The sequence below is a fragment of the Gymnogyps californianus genome, chromosome 9, assembly GCF_018139145.2.
Source record: "Gymnogyps californianus isolate 813 chromosome 9, ASM1813914v2, whole genome shotgun sequence".
In the NCBI taxonomy this organism is placed as follows: domain Eukaryota; kingdom Metazoa; phylum Chordata; class Aves; order Accipitriformes; family Cathartidae; genus Gymnogyps; species Gymnogyps californianus.
Genome location: NC_059479.1, coordinates 3,767,020 through 3,783,513, shown reverse-complemented (window position 1 = coordinate 3,783,513; position 16,494 = coordinate 3,767,020). Strand labels below are relative to the sequence as shown.

At 38.9% G+C, this 16,494-nt stretch overlaps 1 protein-coding gene across 9 annotated transcripts in view; it reads right to left on the bottom strand.

The window, feature by feature from the left end:
- Positions 1-16,494, bottom strand: part of DACH2 (dachshund family transcription factor 2) — a 312,250-nt gene that overhangs the window by 34,156 nt on the left and 261,600 nt on the right. For 5 of the 9 annotated variants that reach the window (XM_050901910.1, XM_050901913.1, XM_050901908.1 and 2 more), the window contains exon 8: positions 8,858-9,013. The exons of the other annotated variants lie outside the window; for them this stretch is intronic. In XM_050901910.1, coding sequence (XP_050757867.1) covers positions 8,858-9,013 — 156 coding nt within the window. The remainder of the gene's footprint in view (positions 1-8,857; positions 9,014-16,494) is intronic. 9 annotated transcript variants of the gene reach the window in all.

Genomic DNA, 16,494 nt, shown 5'->3' with positions numbered 1-16,494 from the left:
CCTCCTGCACCAAGTTTCCGTCAGCCCAGGCTGGGCTACCCAGGGTCGCTCTTCACCTACCAGTGCAGATGTCTTAAAACTGTCTTGATACCACACAAAAGGAAAAATCCAATTCCCATTATGTAAGGTCACTTCTCCCACTGCAGTTGACCATCCCCGTGGTTTTTGTACAGTTTGATTATGTCTTTTTCAACAGAGCTTGCAGGAAAAGTCATTCGACACTAACGCTGCAGCATGCAACCACGACTCCTAAATGCAGTATGTGGCCAAAGGCAGGGGTTAGTGTTTCGTGCCCGCTGCTCCCCAAGAAATTACAGTTTATAGCTTGTTAGCAGAAAAATGATGTCTTTAAGATCTAAGCCAATGTTTTCAGAAATATCATGGATTGTCTTTATTGCCAGCATAACAAACCCCCCAAAATATAATAGCAAGTAATGTGACCATTGCCCTTGGCAGCACCATTAAACTGGGCAGTGAACTACTTCAAATAGCTGCGAGTGTTAAACATTAGTTCTGCCTTAAGTAGGTTGATTTTAACAGTCAAATGTGCACTGCAGTCTATCTGAACATTAAAAGCACCTTTCAAACTTAATTTTACAGAAATGTTAACGACCAGAACAAACTATTGAAGGCAAAAAAGAAAAGTAATTATTTCAACAGATGAAAGGAAACAGTAAATTAACACTCTGGTTTTAAAAGGGGACTCAGTAACTTATCTGCTTTAAGGAAATACCATTAACTGAAGGTACTATGGATATTTCACTTAACATGTTTATGGTTTGGGGTTTCTTTTCTCTTCTGGCCTTTAAAAATGAGGTTTGAGGCAAAAGGAGAGCTGTAAATCTTTAATCGAAATACAGCAAGTTCCAGAAATGCTTTATCAAAATCATAGCAACAGAATTGGTTCCTAAGTATCTACGTTAGGTGTCACGTACACACATGTACATGCAGTGAGAGAAAGGAAAAAAAAAAGACAAGACAGAAGAGAACAAAGCCTTCAACAGCGACAACCTTTACGTCCACAGAGACCTCTAAAGACTAAAGAAAGGAATAAGACAGCACTAGAATGACTCAGAAGTATTCCTAATATACCACCAGTGCCTACGTACATAAAAAAAATAGGGACAGCTAAACTAATCCTATTATTACATTAAAAATTATCTACGGAGAAAATTGTCATAGCTTAGAAAATGTTAAGCTGCTTGTTATAAAATACAAAGCATACCGATTTTTGTACATGAGCTATTATTCAGTACAATTTTGAAAACTGTTTAAAAACCGTCACTGGCTTGCAAGCAAGATTGTCTTATCATATGTGTTGCAATATGGAAGTAGACTGTAGACATTTCCAAAAGGAATTTCAGATATATATTTTAAAAATGTTTACAGCAAAATTTAGGTGATCATTGTTTTTTTGTGGACATGCATTTTCCGCACAATAAAAAATGTACTGATATAGATGTGGGGTTTGAAAATAATTTATTCTGCATAATCAGCATAGCTACATACGCTTTTCATTCTGAAATCACTCATTCGCAGACTTCAAATGATAAAGTGGTAAGTAATTATCCTCGTGACTTATACATGTCCACTTTGAAAATATGGTCAAAAGTAAGGTTTATTCGGTAAAGTTGCATTGCTGATGAAAGTGGCTTTAATCTTGGCTTTTAATTAATAGTTTTTCATAAAGGATACTTTAGTAGATAAAGATACGATATTGTATTGCATACATATCAGTTTGCAAGTGTTTATGCATATTTCTATAGATACTTAATGCTACACACACACACACTTTCATATAAGACGTATATGACCTAAGAGGTAAGAAAAGAACTGCATTCAGAATTTAACAATACTGAAGTAAATTGAGAATCAGAAGGTCAGGAAAAACTGATGATGTAGTCTCAGAAAACACTGGCTTTGACAGTAAAGCCAATTCAAGTAGTTCCCACGCCCTATAGCACAGCTCATCAGCCCCTTCCGTGAAAATCTTCTGGATGCCTATTTTTTGAACTGCGTCATATAAATACAGTCTCTTTGCTAACACCTCTGGATGATACAGGATTATCACTTTAGGGAGACATTTCCTTGCTTAAGGTATTTTCGTGTGGAAATAGACACAATCTGGTTCATTCTTACACATTACTTAAATCATAGCAGTTAATGTCATTTCACATAAAAACAGGAGTGGAAGTTGTTTAAGGCCTTTTTTTTTTTTTTTTGCTAGCTGAACAAAATATATTATCTTGTCCAACTTACAGAACAAATTGAGGAAAGTGTGGAAAAGTACACACAGAGTACAGCCTTTGATGGACAGAGTATAGGTAGGTGACACCTCAAGGCTTCACCCTGGTGCCAGTTGGAGAACAGCTTGCCCTGGCGCTAACCAGCAGGCTGGACACAGGGGCTGGGAGCAACCGTACCGACGTGACCAAGAGAGAGACTTCCCAAAGCAGAGAGGCAAGTTTGATGGGAAGTCACTGCATCAAGGCTATATCAGGAGAGCAGAACATCATCTGGGAGATGACGAGAATCACAGAATGGTTGAGGTTGGAAGGCACTTCTGGAGGTCATCTTGTCCAACGCCCTGCTCAAGCAGCGCCACTGACAGCTGGCTGCCCAGGTCTGACTAAGTGGCAGAGAAGGTAAGGTAGACTTCAAACTCAGGACATTTAAAACTGGTTAGAAAGAAAAAAAGGTATGACTGGAAGAGGGCTGGCAGTTAAGCAGATTACTGGCGTGAAAGGAGAAGCCTACTTCACAAATTAACTCTCCCTTTAGTAGCCTCTGTTCATTTGAGGATATTAAGGAGACAATTCAAGGAACAAGCAATAGCTGAAGACAGCCCCTCAAGATAGGATTATAAGGTGGAAACCCTTTAACCCTAGTATCGGACCCACTCAGGAACTGCCAGATACACTACCCAAATCAAGCTACAGCCTGCTACCTCTGCGTCGATCACCCACATGTCGGATCAATCATTATTTGGTATTGAGCTGTGATAAATACCACCACATTCAAGCCTTCAAACAATAACTCCTACTTCTTCAAATACATTATGACAGCACTGTTGCTATAAACACATCTGCATCAAATATTAGGGCAAGAAGTATTTGTGAGCCAGCAGTCTAAAATCGTAAGTTTTAGCTGCACCCAGCAAGGTATACACTTATTTAAAAATAAATGTGAAATTCAGTCTTCCACAAAAGAAGCAGCGTCATGAGAAAAACTCGGGCTTTAAGTTTTGTAAACGCTGCGTTTTCAATATTAGAGTGTCAGTCTTCATTCACTCTCTGACAAGGTTGTCAATCACACAGCAATCTAGTTTTGTAAGACTTTAACCAAAGATCAAAGCAATGATACTGCTGAGCTCACATTACCTTCCCAGAGATAACTACTTGAACACTTTCATAGCGCTGCATCGATATTAACTTTGCACCATTCCTTCCAAGCAAATAAAACAGTACAAAGTTTGACAGCCCTTCTGGCTTCTGCTCTCAGCCCTGATCTAAACTGAATCCCAGTCCCCATCCCCTCTACCCCTTTATAACTGCCACCTGGATATTGAAGTTGAGGGTTGCAGGACTTGCATTCAGTCAAACTTTCGTCAATTAAAAAGAAAATGAAATGTGCTTTCTGTCTCCTTTGGGAAACACACTGAATGTCTTTTACTCAATAACAATAGTTGGGCAATAAAAAGATGAGTGAGCAAAATGTGGTGTATCATCGTTTTGCTTTTGACTTCAGCCCAATGGCAAATGAAAGGCATCCAAAATCAATTTCAAGAAGCTAATAAATTCAGTATGTGAAAGCAGTGAAAATATAACTTTTGCAGCCTCATCATCAAGCTGATTTGTAAGCAAAGCTGGGCCCAATTCCTGTACACTGTGTCACCTATATTTTCAGTTTCATGCAGGTAATATACTATTTCTACAGAGTTTATATTCTGAGGCTAAACATAGATATATATATATCTTCTTTCCACAAACATATGTCCTGGTAATATCATAATAAAAATCTGAATGTACTATGCCCAGGAAATCGTGTCGATCACTATCAGTTACTTCCTCCAGTAACAGTGAAAGAAAGGTGAAGGCTAATGCTGCACGCAAGGGCATGCTCGAAGCAGAATGGCTGCTTTCCACAGCTCCACATAACTTTCAGAATAGACTTCTTTATGGCAGCACGGGGAGGGGGCTGTTGGGGTTTTTATTTGCTTGTTAACTGACTGAGAAGCTTGCCAGACCATGCCCATCTAAAGGCAAGCTTCCAAAGGGAAATGAATTGACCGTAATTACAACATAATTTAAAGTACTCCTCGAGCAATGCTGAATACCTTCAATGTATAGCTTCTGATCTTACTAGGAAACAATACAGAGGGCTTCCACTTACTCCAAGCAGTTACTTCAAATTTACATGAGAAGAAAATTTGATCCACATTTTCTACCACGACATAAGAAACCTTGATTGAGGGTCAAGTCCACCCAAATGATTCCGTGGCAACTGCTCTTAAGAGCTAACTGGCCTTTACTGGGGGCTTCGTACAAGACGTGATTTTGCAATGCAAGTACAAATAAACTGCTTGAGAAAGGGAAGGATGGCACGGATGTACCTCACCCGGCTTGTAAGGCCAGGACTAACTCCTATGAGAGCAGTGACTACACACCACCTTTAGTTACACACCAGACTTGCACATGCAGTGTGAAAAATCGCCAACAAGTATCAAGCCAAGGCACGTAAACAAACGGTTGTAGAGCAGGCCTGGGAACTGTGGGTCTGTATTGGAAAAAAACCAGAATTTCTAAAAGCAGCAGTTTCTATTTCTGACATAGCCAATCTATGTGATGCCTTTTGGATTTTTCGTTGATCTGACCCAACTGCAGACAGCAATATTACAGAAGGTCAAGTACACTTATCTAACTTACCTAGAAGTCATTAACAGTGTTAAAATTTTCTTGGAGTGTGGTACTTATTTAAAAAGAATAAATAAATTTTAAAAAACCCCACCAAAATCAAACAGGTTTCTGACCTTGGAGATTTCTGTGCCAATATATGGATTTATTTGTTTCCTGTAGAAAAAAAAGACATAAAGAGACAAAAAAGAAGGCAGGCAGGCAAACAAGCTGGGTGCTGCACAGAGCTTGAATTGGCAGGGTAAAATGTACATAGAGAGTGTAACTGAAGAATGATGGTGTATGTGGACTGGGGACACGTGCGAGTTTTAGAAAATAGCAGGTGGAGAAAACCGTGGAACAGAATTATATTTAAAGGTGAGACGTTAGAACTAGGTGAGAACAGTACAGGAATCACACTCGGAGTGTAAAATACTGCTTTTGTCACTTAGTTCATACTGTGAACATGTCCAGGTTTTTCCTTCCCAAGGCAGAAGCAATGGGAAATGCTGTTCTTTCTTACTCTATTTCTTCACCAGAGCATCATCTTCCTCAGATGGTGGCAGCCTTTGGTAGCCTAGACTGTTATTATGGGACCTGGGACAACTATTTCCTCACACTGCAGAAAACACTATACTTATTTTTCATGTTGGAAATATCAGATCTTGTTTCCTCTGTCTTTACCCCAGGATTTTACTGACCAGATGAAAATGAGTGACTATAAAACCCAACTGAAATCTGAATTACACTGTAAAACCCTCTTTCTTTTGTATTTGTTATATCTATTTTACCTGTTCACCTCTAATGTTTATAAGCTAGAGGAAATAATAATTTTTTGAGTCTCAAACAGTTTCGCCAGCTGAAGACAGTCTGTGCCATGCCTGCTCTCCACACTTTCAGCTTTCTAAAGCACCTCCAGCAAAACCAGAAAGCCTAAGAGATTATGTTACTGATATTTCTGCAACACTAAATAAGCACAAGAGTATCTTTCAAATCTCCTTTGCCGATAAAGCAGGTTACAAAGTGTGTGTGTATATCCACAAGTCACCTTTACAGTAACAGCTCTTCAGTGCACGTGCAACGGAGTCACCTGGACTTTCTAACACTGCTTTCATGCTTGTGTCTTCTTGCCCTTCTGTGCAATTGACTGCACTGCTTTACATTCTCTAGTAGAAACCTATGGGTCTGTGATCGTACACTGGCTGGCGGTCTGGATTTCACCAGAATGCAAATCTAAGCAAAAGGCATATGAGCACATATGTTTTTATGTGAAACAGAAGTTAAGCTGTGAACGCAATGCATCGCTCTGCAACAAGGAGCTACGGTAGAAGCGAGTCCTGTCCACCTTAGCTGACCCACTCGTCACATCTCTGCAACCTTGCACGCAAGCACAAGGGGGTACTGGATGAGCTGGGGTGATCTCTGTCCTGTGGGGATTCCTACGCACCGCACTTGCAAAGCACTAGCTTCCTCCATATCCCAGAGCAGAGCAACATACAGCTAAGATTTGTTGCCTACTAGATGCATAGTGAACTACCGGTAACACTGCAAAAGCCCCTCTCAGATGTTAACATGGTTAAACAGCACTACATTAAAAGTATCTGTTCATAAAATGTATTTAAACTGCTCCTATTTCTGAGGACCCTTAATGCTATGGGGTGCTACTCCTTTTCAGACCTCTTGTCAGACTTCGCTAAGTATACAGTGATTTTACATATTTTTAAGTATGAATTACCTACAAAGTCAGTTCTTCTTGTCCATAGGATTTAAAATCAGTTTTCAAAATGAAAGTTTAAGAAGCTAAACTTTTCTGCATTTCCTTTTATCTTTGATAATTCCACACAAAAATATTTTCTCCAAAATTCTGACAGTTTCTTCAAGTATTTGTAAAGACGGCACTTTTATAAAAACATTTAAAACCCAGAATATACCTAAATATAAAAATGCCTAACTGTATCCATAACTAAGTCTTCATTTAGTTAAAAAGTTTTGATATTATCTCTTATTTATTCTTCAAAGGAAAAGAGTAATTAGAAAAGTTCTGCAAATTTGCACTAATGAAGCAGAAAAATCTACTATGAAGTAATGAATTTTATTAATTACCATGTAAGCAAATAAATACAAAAAGTTAAAAATGTAAGTATGCCTAGCCCCTTCTTTTTATGATTTTTATAGTAGTTTACGTAAAATTACTTACAGGTTATTCCTAAGTCTTTATAACAACTAGAGCTGGGAATTGTAATTTTGCCACAGATTTGAACTTTTATCAATGAATTTATATTCCACAAACACTGAAAAAGAGAAGTCACTTAAATACGCAGCAAAATTACATACTGAAAAAAATCAAATAGAGAACAGGGAGAATAAAAAGTAGATACAATGAGACGGTGGTACAGAAAGAAAAAAGAAATATTAAGAGAATTCACACCATACATTATTGTCACCACTTACACCAAGGTAAGATCTAAGATAATCATTCAGACCTGACGCGCAGGCTTAGAAGCAATATTCTTTCAAAATATGGACACGTTAATTGCATAGGAGAAACAAACTACACTGCCAATCCAGTGCAGCGGTCGGAGGAAGGGTCAGCATTACACTATTTTTTCACAGCCTCCTCCGTGCTGCAGCAGATGAATGCTGGTCCAGCCCAAGCAGTATTCAAGGTTGTCTTAAGCAACTAATGACTCTCAAACAGTCTCTCTTTTGGTCCAGGACTGCCCGAGTCAAGTCACTGCAGACACACTTCTTATTCTCTAATATGTCTTCAGTGTCACAGCTGCCAAGATGAAAATGGTTGAGAGCTATAGGTGATTTTGTGCCACTGGGGAAATCCCTGCCTCTTTACACTGCCTTCTGTCCCATGGAGTGCGACACTGTCACAGAGTGTAGCCATAAATATTTAAACTGGAGAGCAAAACATCGTTCATAGACTAAAACTAATTAATCATCCGTCCAACAAAACTGAGATGCATTCAGTGGAGTTCAAAACCTTCAAATGCAGTCAGAACGATGTGAGATCTTACTGCAGGCCACTACTATTGAGTCTGAATAGAAACATGGAAGAGTGCTGGGATTTGAGTGTGACCCACAGGACACAGAGGTTAGGGGGTCTCTTAATCAAAAATTGCTGAGGTCTTATTCTAACTGCGAACCCATATCGATACCTTTTCTGTTTTTATCAATTGGCTCTTGAAAGGAAACCCCAAGTCCTTTTTTGTTTACATCTTTCTTCCCTTCCCCACATCCAGCACCTTTTCTTGCTGTCCTCAGGAAATCTCACTAAAGCCAGGGGAAAAAAGGATGCCATTAAAAATTGCCTTACTACAGTACGTGTTAGCACCATTATATGAAATAATTGCTCCTTGGGAGATTCTAGACAGTCAATTAACCCCCAATTCACGACTCAAGTGGCAGAGCAGACACTCAATGAATAAAGGGTAGGGGTTCAATTCTCAATTAGGATGAAATTTTTTCCTTAATAGTTTAATCTTGTGGTCAATTAAATCCCCTAGCGTTGTATTAATTATTATATGAATTCTAGGCAACTTCTAATTTAAAGGTTAGTTATGGTGTACCACAACTGGACCAGAGTCCTGAACTTAAATTTTTCAAAGCTGAAAGCCTATTCTACCTTAAGGGGAAAAATACTCTCTTTTGAAAAAAAGACAAGGAAATGTCTTTACATTGTGCTTTCCTAATCTGGGATGCTTTAAATGTCTCCTGTATTTTTATGCCAGAGATAAGATTGCAATTATGTCATAGATCATTAGAACTAAGTTTACTGCTGCACCACATATTCATTTCACTAGTTATATTAAAAAGGATTTCTAAGCAGACTTTTAAGGATTAATCTCATCTCCAATTGCTGAGCTTTTTTCCTGTATTGTTGGGCACAGCAGCTTGGAATAGTAGCTTACTTTTCCATCTGTTAGACATATAGAGACTATCAGTTTGTGAAGTACCTTCTTGGTACTCTTTTTGGTAGAATAAAGTCCTGGATTTCCTCGGGGAAGCAAAAGACATATGCTGATGCTCTATGGTTTCTGAGTTGCTGCAGAGATGAATTCTTCTTGGCCAGCTTTCTGTTGAGTAGGTGCTGGAATCATATAAAACAGTGACTTGTAAAAAAAAAAAAAAAAAAAAAAAAAAAAGTAAAATGGTGAGTTCCCCGGCCAAATCAGTGATCTTTTTTCAACTAATTATTTTTCTTGCTCAAAATGAAGACAGTTTGTCTTTGAAAAGACTGTCTATCATTAAAAAAGGAAAGTATTGAAAGTTTTTGAAACAACTATAACAGATGTCATAGTAGTTGAAAGTACAATTAGAAAGCACAACGCCGCAGAAATAAAACTTCAAACAAAAGCGGAAAGAGTTCTTTGTGCACATCAATAATTTAGAATGATTTAAGAACTGTTTTATAGATGCAAGTGGAGCTCTTTCTGTCTATATATAAATTGAATATGGTCTTTATAGGCAAACAAAAAGGGGATACAATCCTTTTAAATTATTTTTAGGATAATTGTTTCCACAACAAACATCATTATTTATCAGTTTTGAAAAGAAGCCAACTGCTAACATTTGAAATGCACAAATCTTGGCACACAACATAGAAAATGGTAATCTCCACCCTTTTCAAAACCAGTTTTGCATTTATTGTACACATTTGTCAAGTTCTTATCTCAAAGCCCATGCAGTGTTACCTATTTCTATCAGAAATCATTATATTTTATTTCTAATCACCTTCCCATAGCTAATTTGGTAACTCAGGAAAGGAAACATTTATTGCTACCAGATGCTGTTACGTTCCTGCTCACTCACACGCTACTATAAATTGATTCAACAGCCTGGAAAACAAGGTTTAGTATGTATTATTTTGCCTTCTGGATTTCTTCTGTTATAATCTTTCTTTTTAGATAAACAGTCTCATCTTAGTGATGCAAACGTTCTAAATCTATGCTACAGCTACTTATCAGCCAGGATGTGTCCATATTACACAGTGCAGTGTCACATGATAAGACCTGAGATAGTCTGCATGCTACAAGCAGTTTAGCCGTACTAGCAGTGGGGCTCCCACTGAGGCATACCCCATTTCTGACGTGTTGGTTCCTCCAGGAGAGCACTGCAGCACTGTGCCCACCCAGGCTGCACTACTGCGGCTCCTCTGCTGGCAGTCATTTCTTTGGGGTACGTGCTGCACTGCAGGCACAACCAATGAACCTGCTCCTCTGAAGGCTGAGACACGAACTGGCCAGATCACCTTCTCTTACTCTACCGATTGCAGAATTGTGAAGGTACGAGTCAAATCTTTGAAAGAGACACTTCAATGTTTTTCCTCCTTTATTAGATTTTTAAGGGAGAGCCGGAATAACCCATGGAAGATGCTGAAGAGGCTGCTCTGAACCTGACAATCTCTATGTTTCTGTATTTCTCTGTATCTTTATTTCCATATGCAAACTTTAAGTAAATTACCTATTCTGCTTTTGAAACTAACTGCGCTGTTTTTCTCTGTTCCCTTTTGTTCTGGGGTAAAACCCCTGTATACTAAAATGGCATTTTGATGGATAGGCAGTTTCGTGTATAGAGAGACAAGATTTTCCTTTTCTGATGGGAAGGAAGATGTGGGAGTAACCGAGGGTCCTCGAGGCTGTAAACTTTCTTAAGAAGAAATGGGACAGACATTTTTGTAGAGTCATAGAAGAGAAGCCAGTTCCTGAACAGCTTCCATGTACACGTTTGAACATCAGAACACACTTTCACTGAAGTCAACCACAACACAAAAGGGGAGGCCCCAACCCAGCCACTTTGCTGCTTCCTACAGCATGAGACACCGTGCACTGCCTTGGAGCCAGTGGAACACTGACATGAAAAAAATCTAGGAAAAGTACAATTTTCAAGCTTTGAGACTTCAGTTACCTATCATTAGAATTTATTAACCCACATATCTTTGTAGGTTAGCCCTCATTGCTGAAAAACCCCCACAAAAATTCTGTCAATTTAGCTACAACTATTACGGAACGATAATCATACTTTTCAGATACTTGGGACCATTTACCTTCAGCATTTTATGCGATTGATCATATATGAGCTGCTAGTTGTGTAAAATTAAAACTCCAGCCTGACTTATGATATATTTAATGTATGCTATATAGGCATTGATGTTTACAAAACACTAATCCTAAAATAGGGTGCTGAAAAATTATCTTGTCTATTAGAGAGAATTCTTATTACGAATAAGACTATAATCTAGAAGTGCCTGACTTATTTTCTGCTGAGATTTCAACATGTGTGTATAGAGAGAGATTAGTAATGAATGTTCTTGAAACAATAAAACTTTCTCTCAGGAACTCATTGAATAGTTTTTGAATATTGGTGCCTTTCATTTTTAAATATCAAAAGCTTTGTACAAAGAAACAAAAGAATTATGGCACGATGGAATCATTATTATTATTATTACTATTGTTATTTTAATTTTACAAAAAATATTATGCTTTCCTTAAAATACACCAGTTAACAGAAAATTCAGTATATATAAATATACTCTTTTTATAGAGTAATTTCAAGCTCTCCATCTAAATCCCTTCTGCCTGTAATGCCGTAGGCTATATGACAATAATGTCAAAAGTCAAACAGCAACTCTGGCGACTCCTCCTTTAATATGTGAATTTCTCCACACTTTTGCCTGGAGGGCACCTTCATTACAATCACTTTCTAGATTTTAAAACTAACAAAAAACAAGACAACAATAATAAATACAGGCCAATCCCTAATTGACAGTGCCTAAAATGTCTCCCAAAGTTACAGATGTATAAATAACATGTTATTTTCTGAGCAATTCATATTTTCTGACCTCTGTGAATAGACACGTGTACACACACATACTCCATTTTCTGCTCCAGCTCAGCCATCCATCAGAGATGCTCCATCCTCCAACATATTCTACATCAAAAAGGCACCTTCCACCACACCAGAAGAGGCACTCCACTGAACTGTCATTAAAAATTTTACTGTTACGTATGCCCTCACTGACAACACTCACACGAATAAGCCATGGGTATGTCAGCAAATTCACACAAGCCAAGTCTAGCTATCAAAATACTGCACAGCAGTCTAGGTGATGGATAAAACAGACAGATTCAAAACTACACAATGTTTTATAGATTATAACATCTCGAAATACACCTGGAAGCAGAATTTTATTTATTAAACTACTTGTTATAGCCTGTCATATTCTGTCAACTAGAAGAAAAATCTGCTTTGGAAACTACTGTCACACTGACTACAAAATAAAAGAAGAAAATAAATCAGTTGATATTTCCAGAGCAACATGCAACGGCCAAGCATGACCAAAGAAGTGTGCCTGGGGAATTCTGCATTGGAACAATCACTGTCTTTCTAGCTTTATACTCATCTGCCCTGAATTTCAGACTTCTAATGGCTGAAAAGGTTAAAGTATAAGTGAGCCTGTGTATGTGCAATAAAACCTTTTGGTAAAATTACACATTTTTAACTGTTCTCATGAACATGATTAAGCATTACAAATACATCACTGTCCTGGTTTTGGCTAGGACAGAGTTAATTTTCTTCCCAGTAGCTGGTATAGTGCTGTGTTTTGGATTTAGTAGGAAAATAATGTTGATGATAACACACTGATGTTTTTAGTTGTTGCTAAGTAGTGTTTGTACTAAGTCAAGGATTTTTCAGCTTCTTATGGCCAGCCAGCAAGAAGGCTGGAGGGGCACAAGAAGCTGGGAGGGGACACAGGACAGCTGACCCAAACTGGCCAAAGAGCTATTCCACACCATATGACATCATGCCCAGTATATAAACTGGGGGAGCTGGCTGGGAGGGGGGATCGCAGCTCGGGAACTAACTGGGCATCGGTCGGGCAAGTGGTGAGCAATTGCACTGTGCACCACTTGCTTTGTATAGTCTAATTCTTTTAGTATTGCTATTGTCATATTATTATTATTATCATTATCATTATTTTTCATTCCTTTCTGTCCTGTTAAACTGTCTTTATCTCAACCCACGAGGTTTTTTTGGAGGGGGGGTGGGTGTTGGGGTTTGGTTGTTGCCCCCCCCCCCCCCCCCCCCCCCCCAATTCTCTCCCCCATCCCACTGGGTGGGAGGGAGTGAGCGAGCGGCTGCCTGGTGCTTAGTTGCCAGCTGGGGTTAAACCATGACAATCACAAATGAACATTTCAAAACAACTTAGGAGTCCAACTCCTACTTTCAGTTACTCAGAGACTGATTTTCACAGGTATTCAGACAAACTGCAATTATGGAAGTAGGAGTGATGCCTCAAAAACTCTCAGAAGTCTGATCCTTCAAGCTAAAGCTACAAAGACACTTGGTGTCCTAATGCTGGGCACAGATATGTCGATGACGCATTGATGAGATATCTAAAAAACCCAACAGTCAATCTCACAGCTGCCTTTAGCCCTCTAAATTTATGCCCAAGGTCCCCCTGGCCACATGTATTTTGGCTGTGAAGCTTAACTGGGGTCCTATTTGGAGTATCTGAGATAGACCATAAGCCCAGGGATGACAGTACTCCCTGGCTGATGGTCTCATAAGCCCCAAATGGAGTGGCCACTTGGGAGACAAGAGTCCTGTTTTCAACCCATCAGACTGTTGGTTTGGGATTATTTAGTAAAGGAGTTTGGGGAGGGGAGAAAAGACACAAAGCAGCTCAACAGTCCAGCTGATAATGCAGAAGGCCAAGGGACCTAGTTAAGGAGCCTGGTCTTATGAATATTTAATCACTCAGATGAAGTGGAACAGCTTTAACTGGAGAGAGCGTGATAGACGCAACGCAGAAACACAGCAGCCTGAAAGAGGCTTCACATAGGAGAGGAGATTCAATCTCCTGCTACAAATTGAGGAATTTTGAGAAGGAAGTTTACTTCCCACAGAGTACCCCAATGATTGGGGTATCCCAAATACAGTAAGGCACAGGGGTCCCTCCTTCCATCTTTTTATCAATCCTAAGTACCTGCTTAGGTAAGGAAGAAGAATATTCACAGCTAGAAATCTTCAGCAAATACAAGCACTTGCCTGCTATCTGGTAGCAGGCACCAGCCTCTGAGAGTGACCCAAGCAGCCCCTCTTCTGGGCACTTCCCACCACTGGCCAGCTTGCTGAGATGTTACCATTAGCATAAGAATGATTGTGTCCTCCTTGTTAGTCTCATTCTGTTATTTCATAACTTACTGGGTTGTATAATGACTGTATAATAATAATCTCACAATCAGTCATTTAAGGATTGTTTATCCTTTTGGCAAATAAATTGCTCCTACGATTGAGGTAAGAGGAAAAGCAGGGAGACATTTTAGAAACATGACAACTCCTCGATTATTTTGCACGTTTTTTTCCCCACTAAATTCATTTATGGAGAATATATAGAACAACAACATGAATATGAAAAAAAACCTTAAATACAGTCTAGGACAAAAAAAAAGTAAAAAAAAGTTTTCCAGACATATTTCTATGTATGCGTGGTTTTCTGTGTGAGGACAGTAAGGTTTTGGGTAACTTACATAATACACATTTCATTTACTTGCTGATTCTTACGCTATCTCACCCATGCATCTACTTGCTACCGTATTAATAAGAATCATTAAAAGAACATCACAACATTAATACTGAACTTATTCAAAAGTGCAGGGAGTTTCATGGAAAGAATTCAAAATGGGCCGTTTTTCTTCAAAATAAAGTGCTTGTTTTAAAATAGCTGAAATTATATTCATTGCTTACTATTGTGGCCTCCCACTCTTTCAGGTACGATGCTTCATTTCCAAGGTACAGCTGATAATACAAAAAAGCTACTAATAGAACTGTCCATCCCCAGAAATAAATATGGCTCTATAAACAAATACCTAACACAGTAAATAGTGCTGTAGTGGTGCCCTCTGCCCCAACAATCGAACATGAAATCTGATTTCCTTGAAATTACAGCCTGAGCCGGCTGTGGTCCGGACCTCCTTATGTTCTACAGCCCCAGTGGCTTCTGAGTTCAGTATGTGGGTCATATCAGCTCTGCTAACAAGATATCATGTAACTTTATCGATGTAATTCAACGCAATGTCTGAAATATAATGAAGAACACACTTATTCTGGTTTCATGACTACCCATCTACTTCAAGAGGATAATCTTTTTCTACTTCCAGACTGAGGTTAGTTCACTACCTTATATGTTCACTACGGATTTATTACTTTTTATTATCAGGAATATTTGTTCTAATGCAGCATGGTTTTGTCCTCAGCCTTCCTGTCACCAGAAACCTCTGGGCAGCAAGTCCTCCTCAATAAGGAAAAGAGAGCTCTTTATTGCCATCTTAATGGGACTCTTACACAGAAGGCAGACACACTCCACAGAGCGATCTTAATGTATTCAAAAGATCAAATTGGAAAAAAGTCCTGAATACATAAAAATGCTATACAAAATACCATCCACCTGTGCTAGGTATGCTCCAAGGCTTCCCCATAACTCATGCTTTCCTAAGGCTGCTGGCCCAGGAGCACAGACATGCAGAGCACCTCCCTGCAAGCACCTGCAGCTCTCTTGAGTTGTCCTCTTCTCTGGAAATTAGGTTATATAAAGCAAAGTCCACTGATGCTATAAAGGCTGGATTTGCTCTTCGACAGCAGCACCACACATTGCTGTCACAATCAAGAGCATTTTTGGTCCTCTCTGTTCTTGACTGAAACAAAGATTCTGGAGCCAGGGCCATGGCTATGACTGTGTCACTCAGTATTTCACTGATACGTAACATCCATCTATGGGCAACACGACAAACTAAAGCCTAGCTCACTATTAGTAACCCTTAGAAAAGAAACCTATATTTTATGAAGTGCAGCTTCTGTAAATTTCTTGAAGGTCTTCCTCAGACATAAATATTGCAAAACTTTCAAAATCACCAATTAATAAGTTTTGTTATTAATTTGAATTTTTATCCGTTCACTTACTTTGGCTTAAATCAAATACATGAAATATGCCAAAAACGTCTTTTCTTATAACAGGCACCTGTACTGAAAGCAGAAATTGCTGGCTTCTAAGCAGTTTCCTAGTGAAGAAGTGTTTGATGGTAGTCTTTGCTGTCCCTGCTAGAAATGACATGTTTTTTTCAGTAACATATACTGTCTGTACAAACAAAAATTTCAATCGGTGACAGTCTAAGACTTACTGGGTGAGTCCAAACAGAGAAGAACCTATTCCTTCCCTACATGTACGCATGGTTACACACTTGGGCACACAAATGCACAAACACAATTTCTCAGGAGCAGGTTTGGTGCTTACGGCTGGCTCAGAGCACAGGCAGGAGGAGGCTGAACCCTGTCAGCGCATTCCCAGAGATCTCAAGGATTTCTGTAACATGAGAAAACCATTCAGCAACCTTTCAGGATGCATATTTTTCAGATCTTACTGCTTGTAATGAGGACTGAAGGCAAACTTATTAAATAACTCATAGACATTAAGAATGTCACCAACTGCAGTTTTCAGGTTAATGACTTTGCATCAGAGGCATTAAGAATCAGAGAATTCAAAGGGTCAGTTTTAATACAAGTGCTAACTCTAAGGAAAAGATTCCTGCACCTA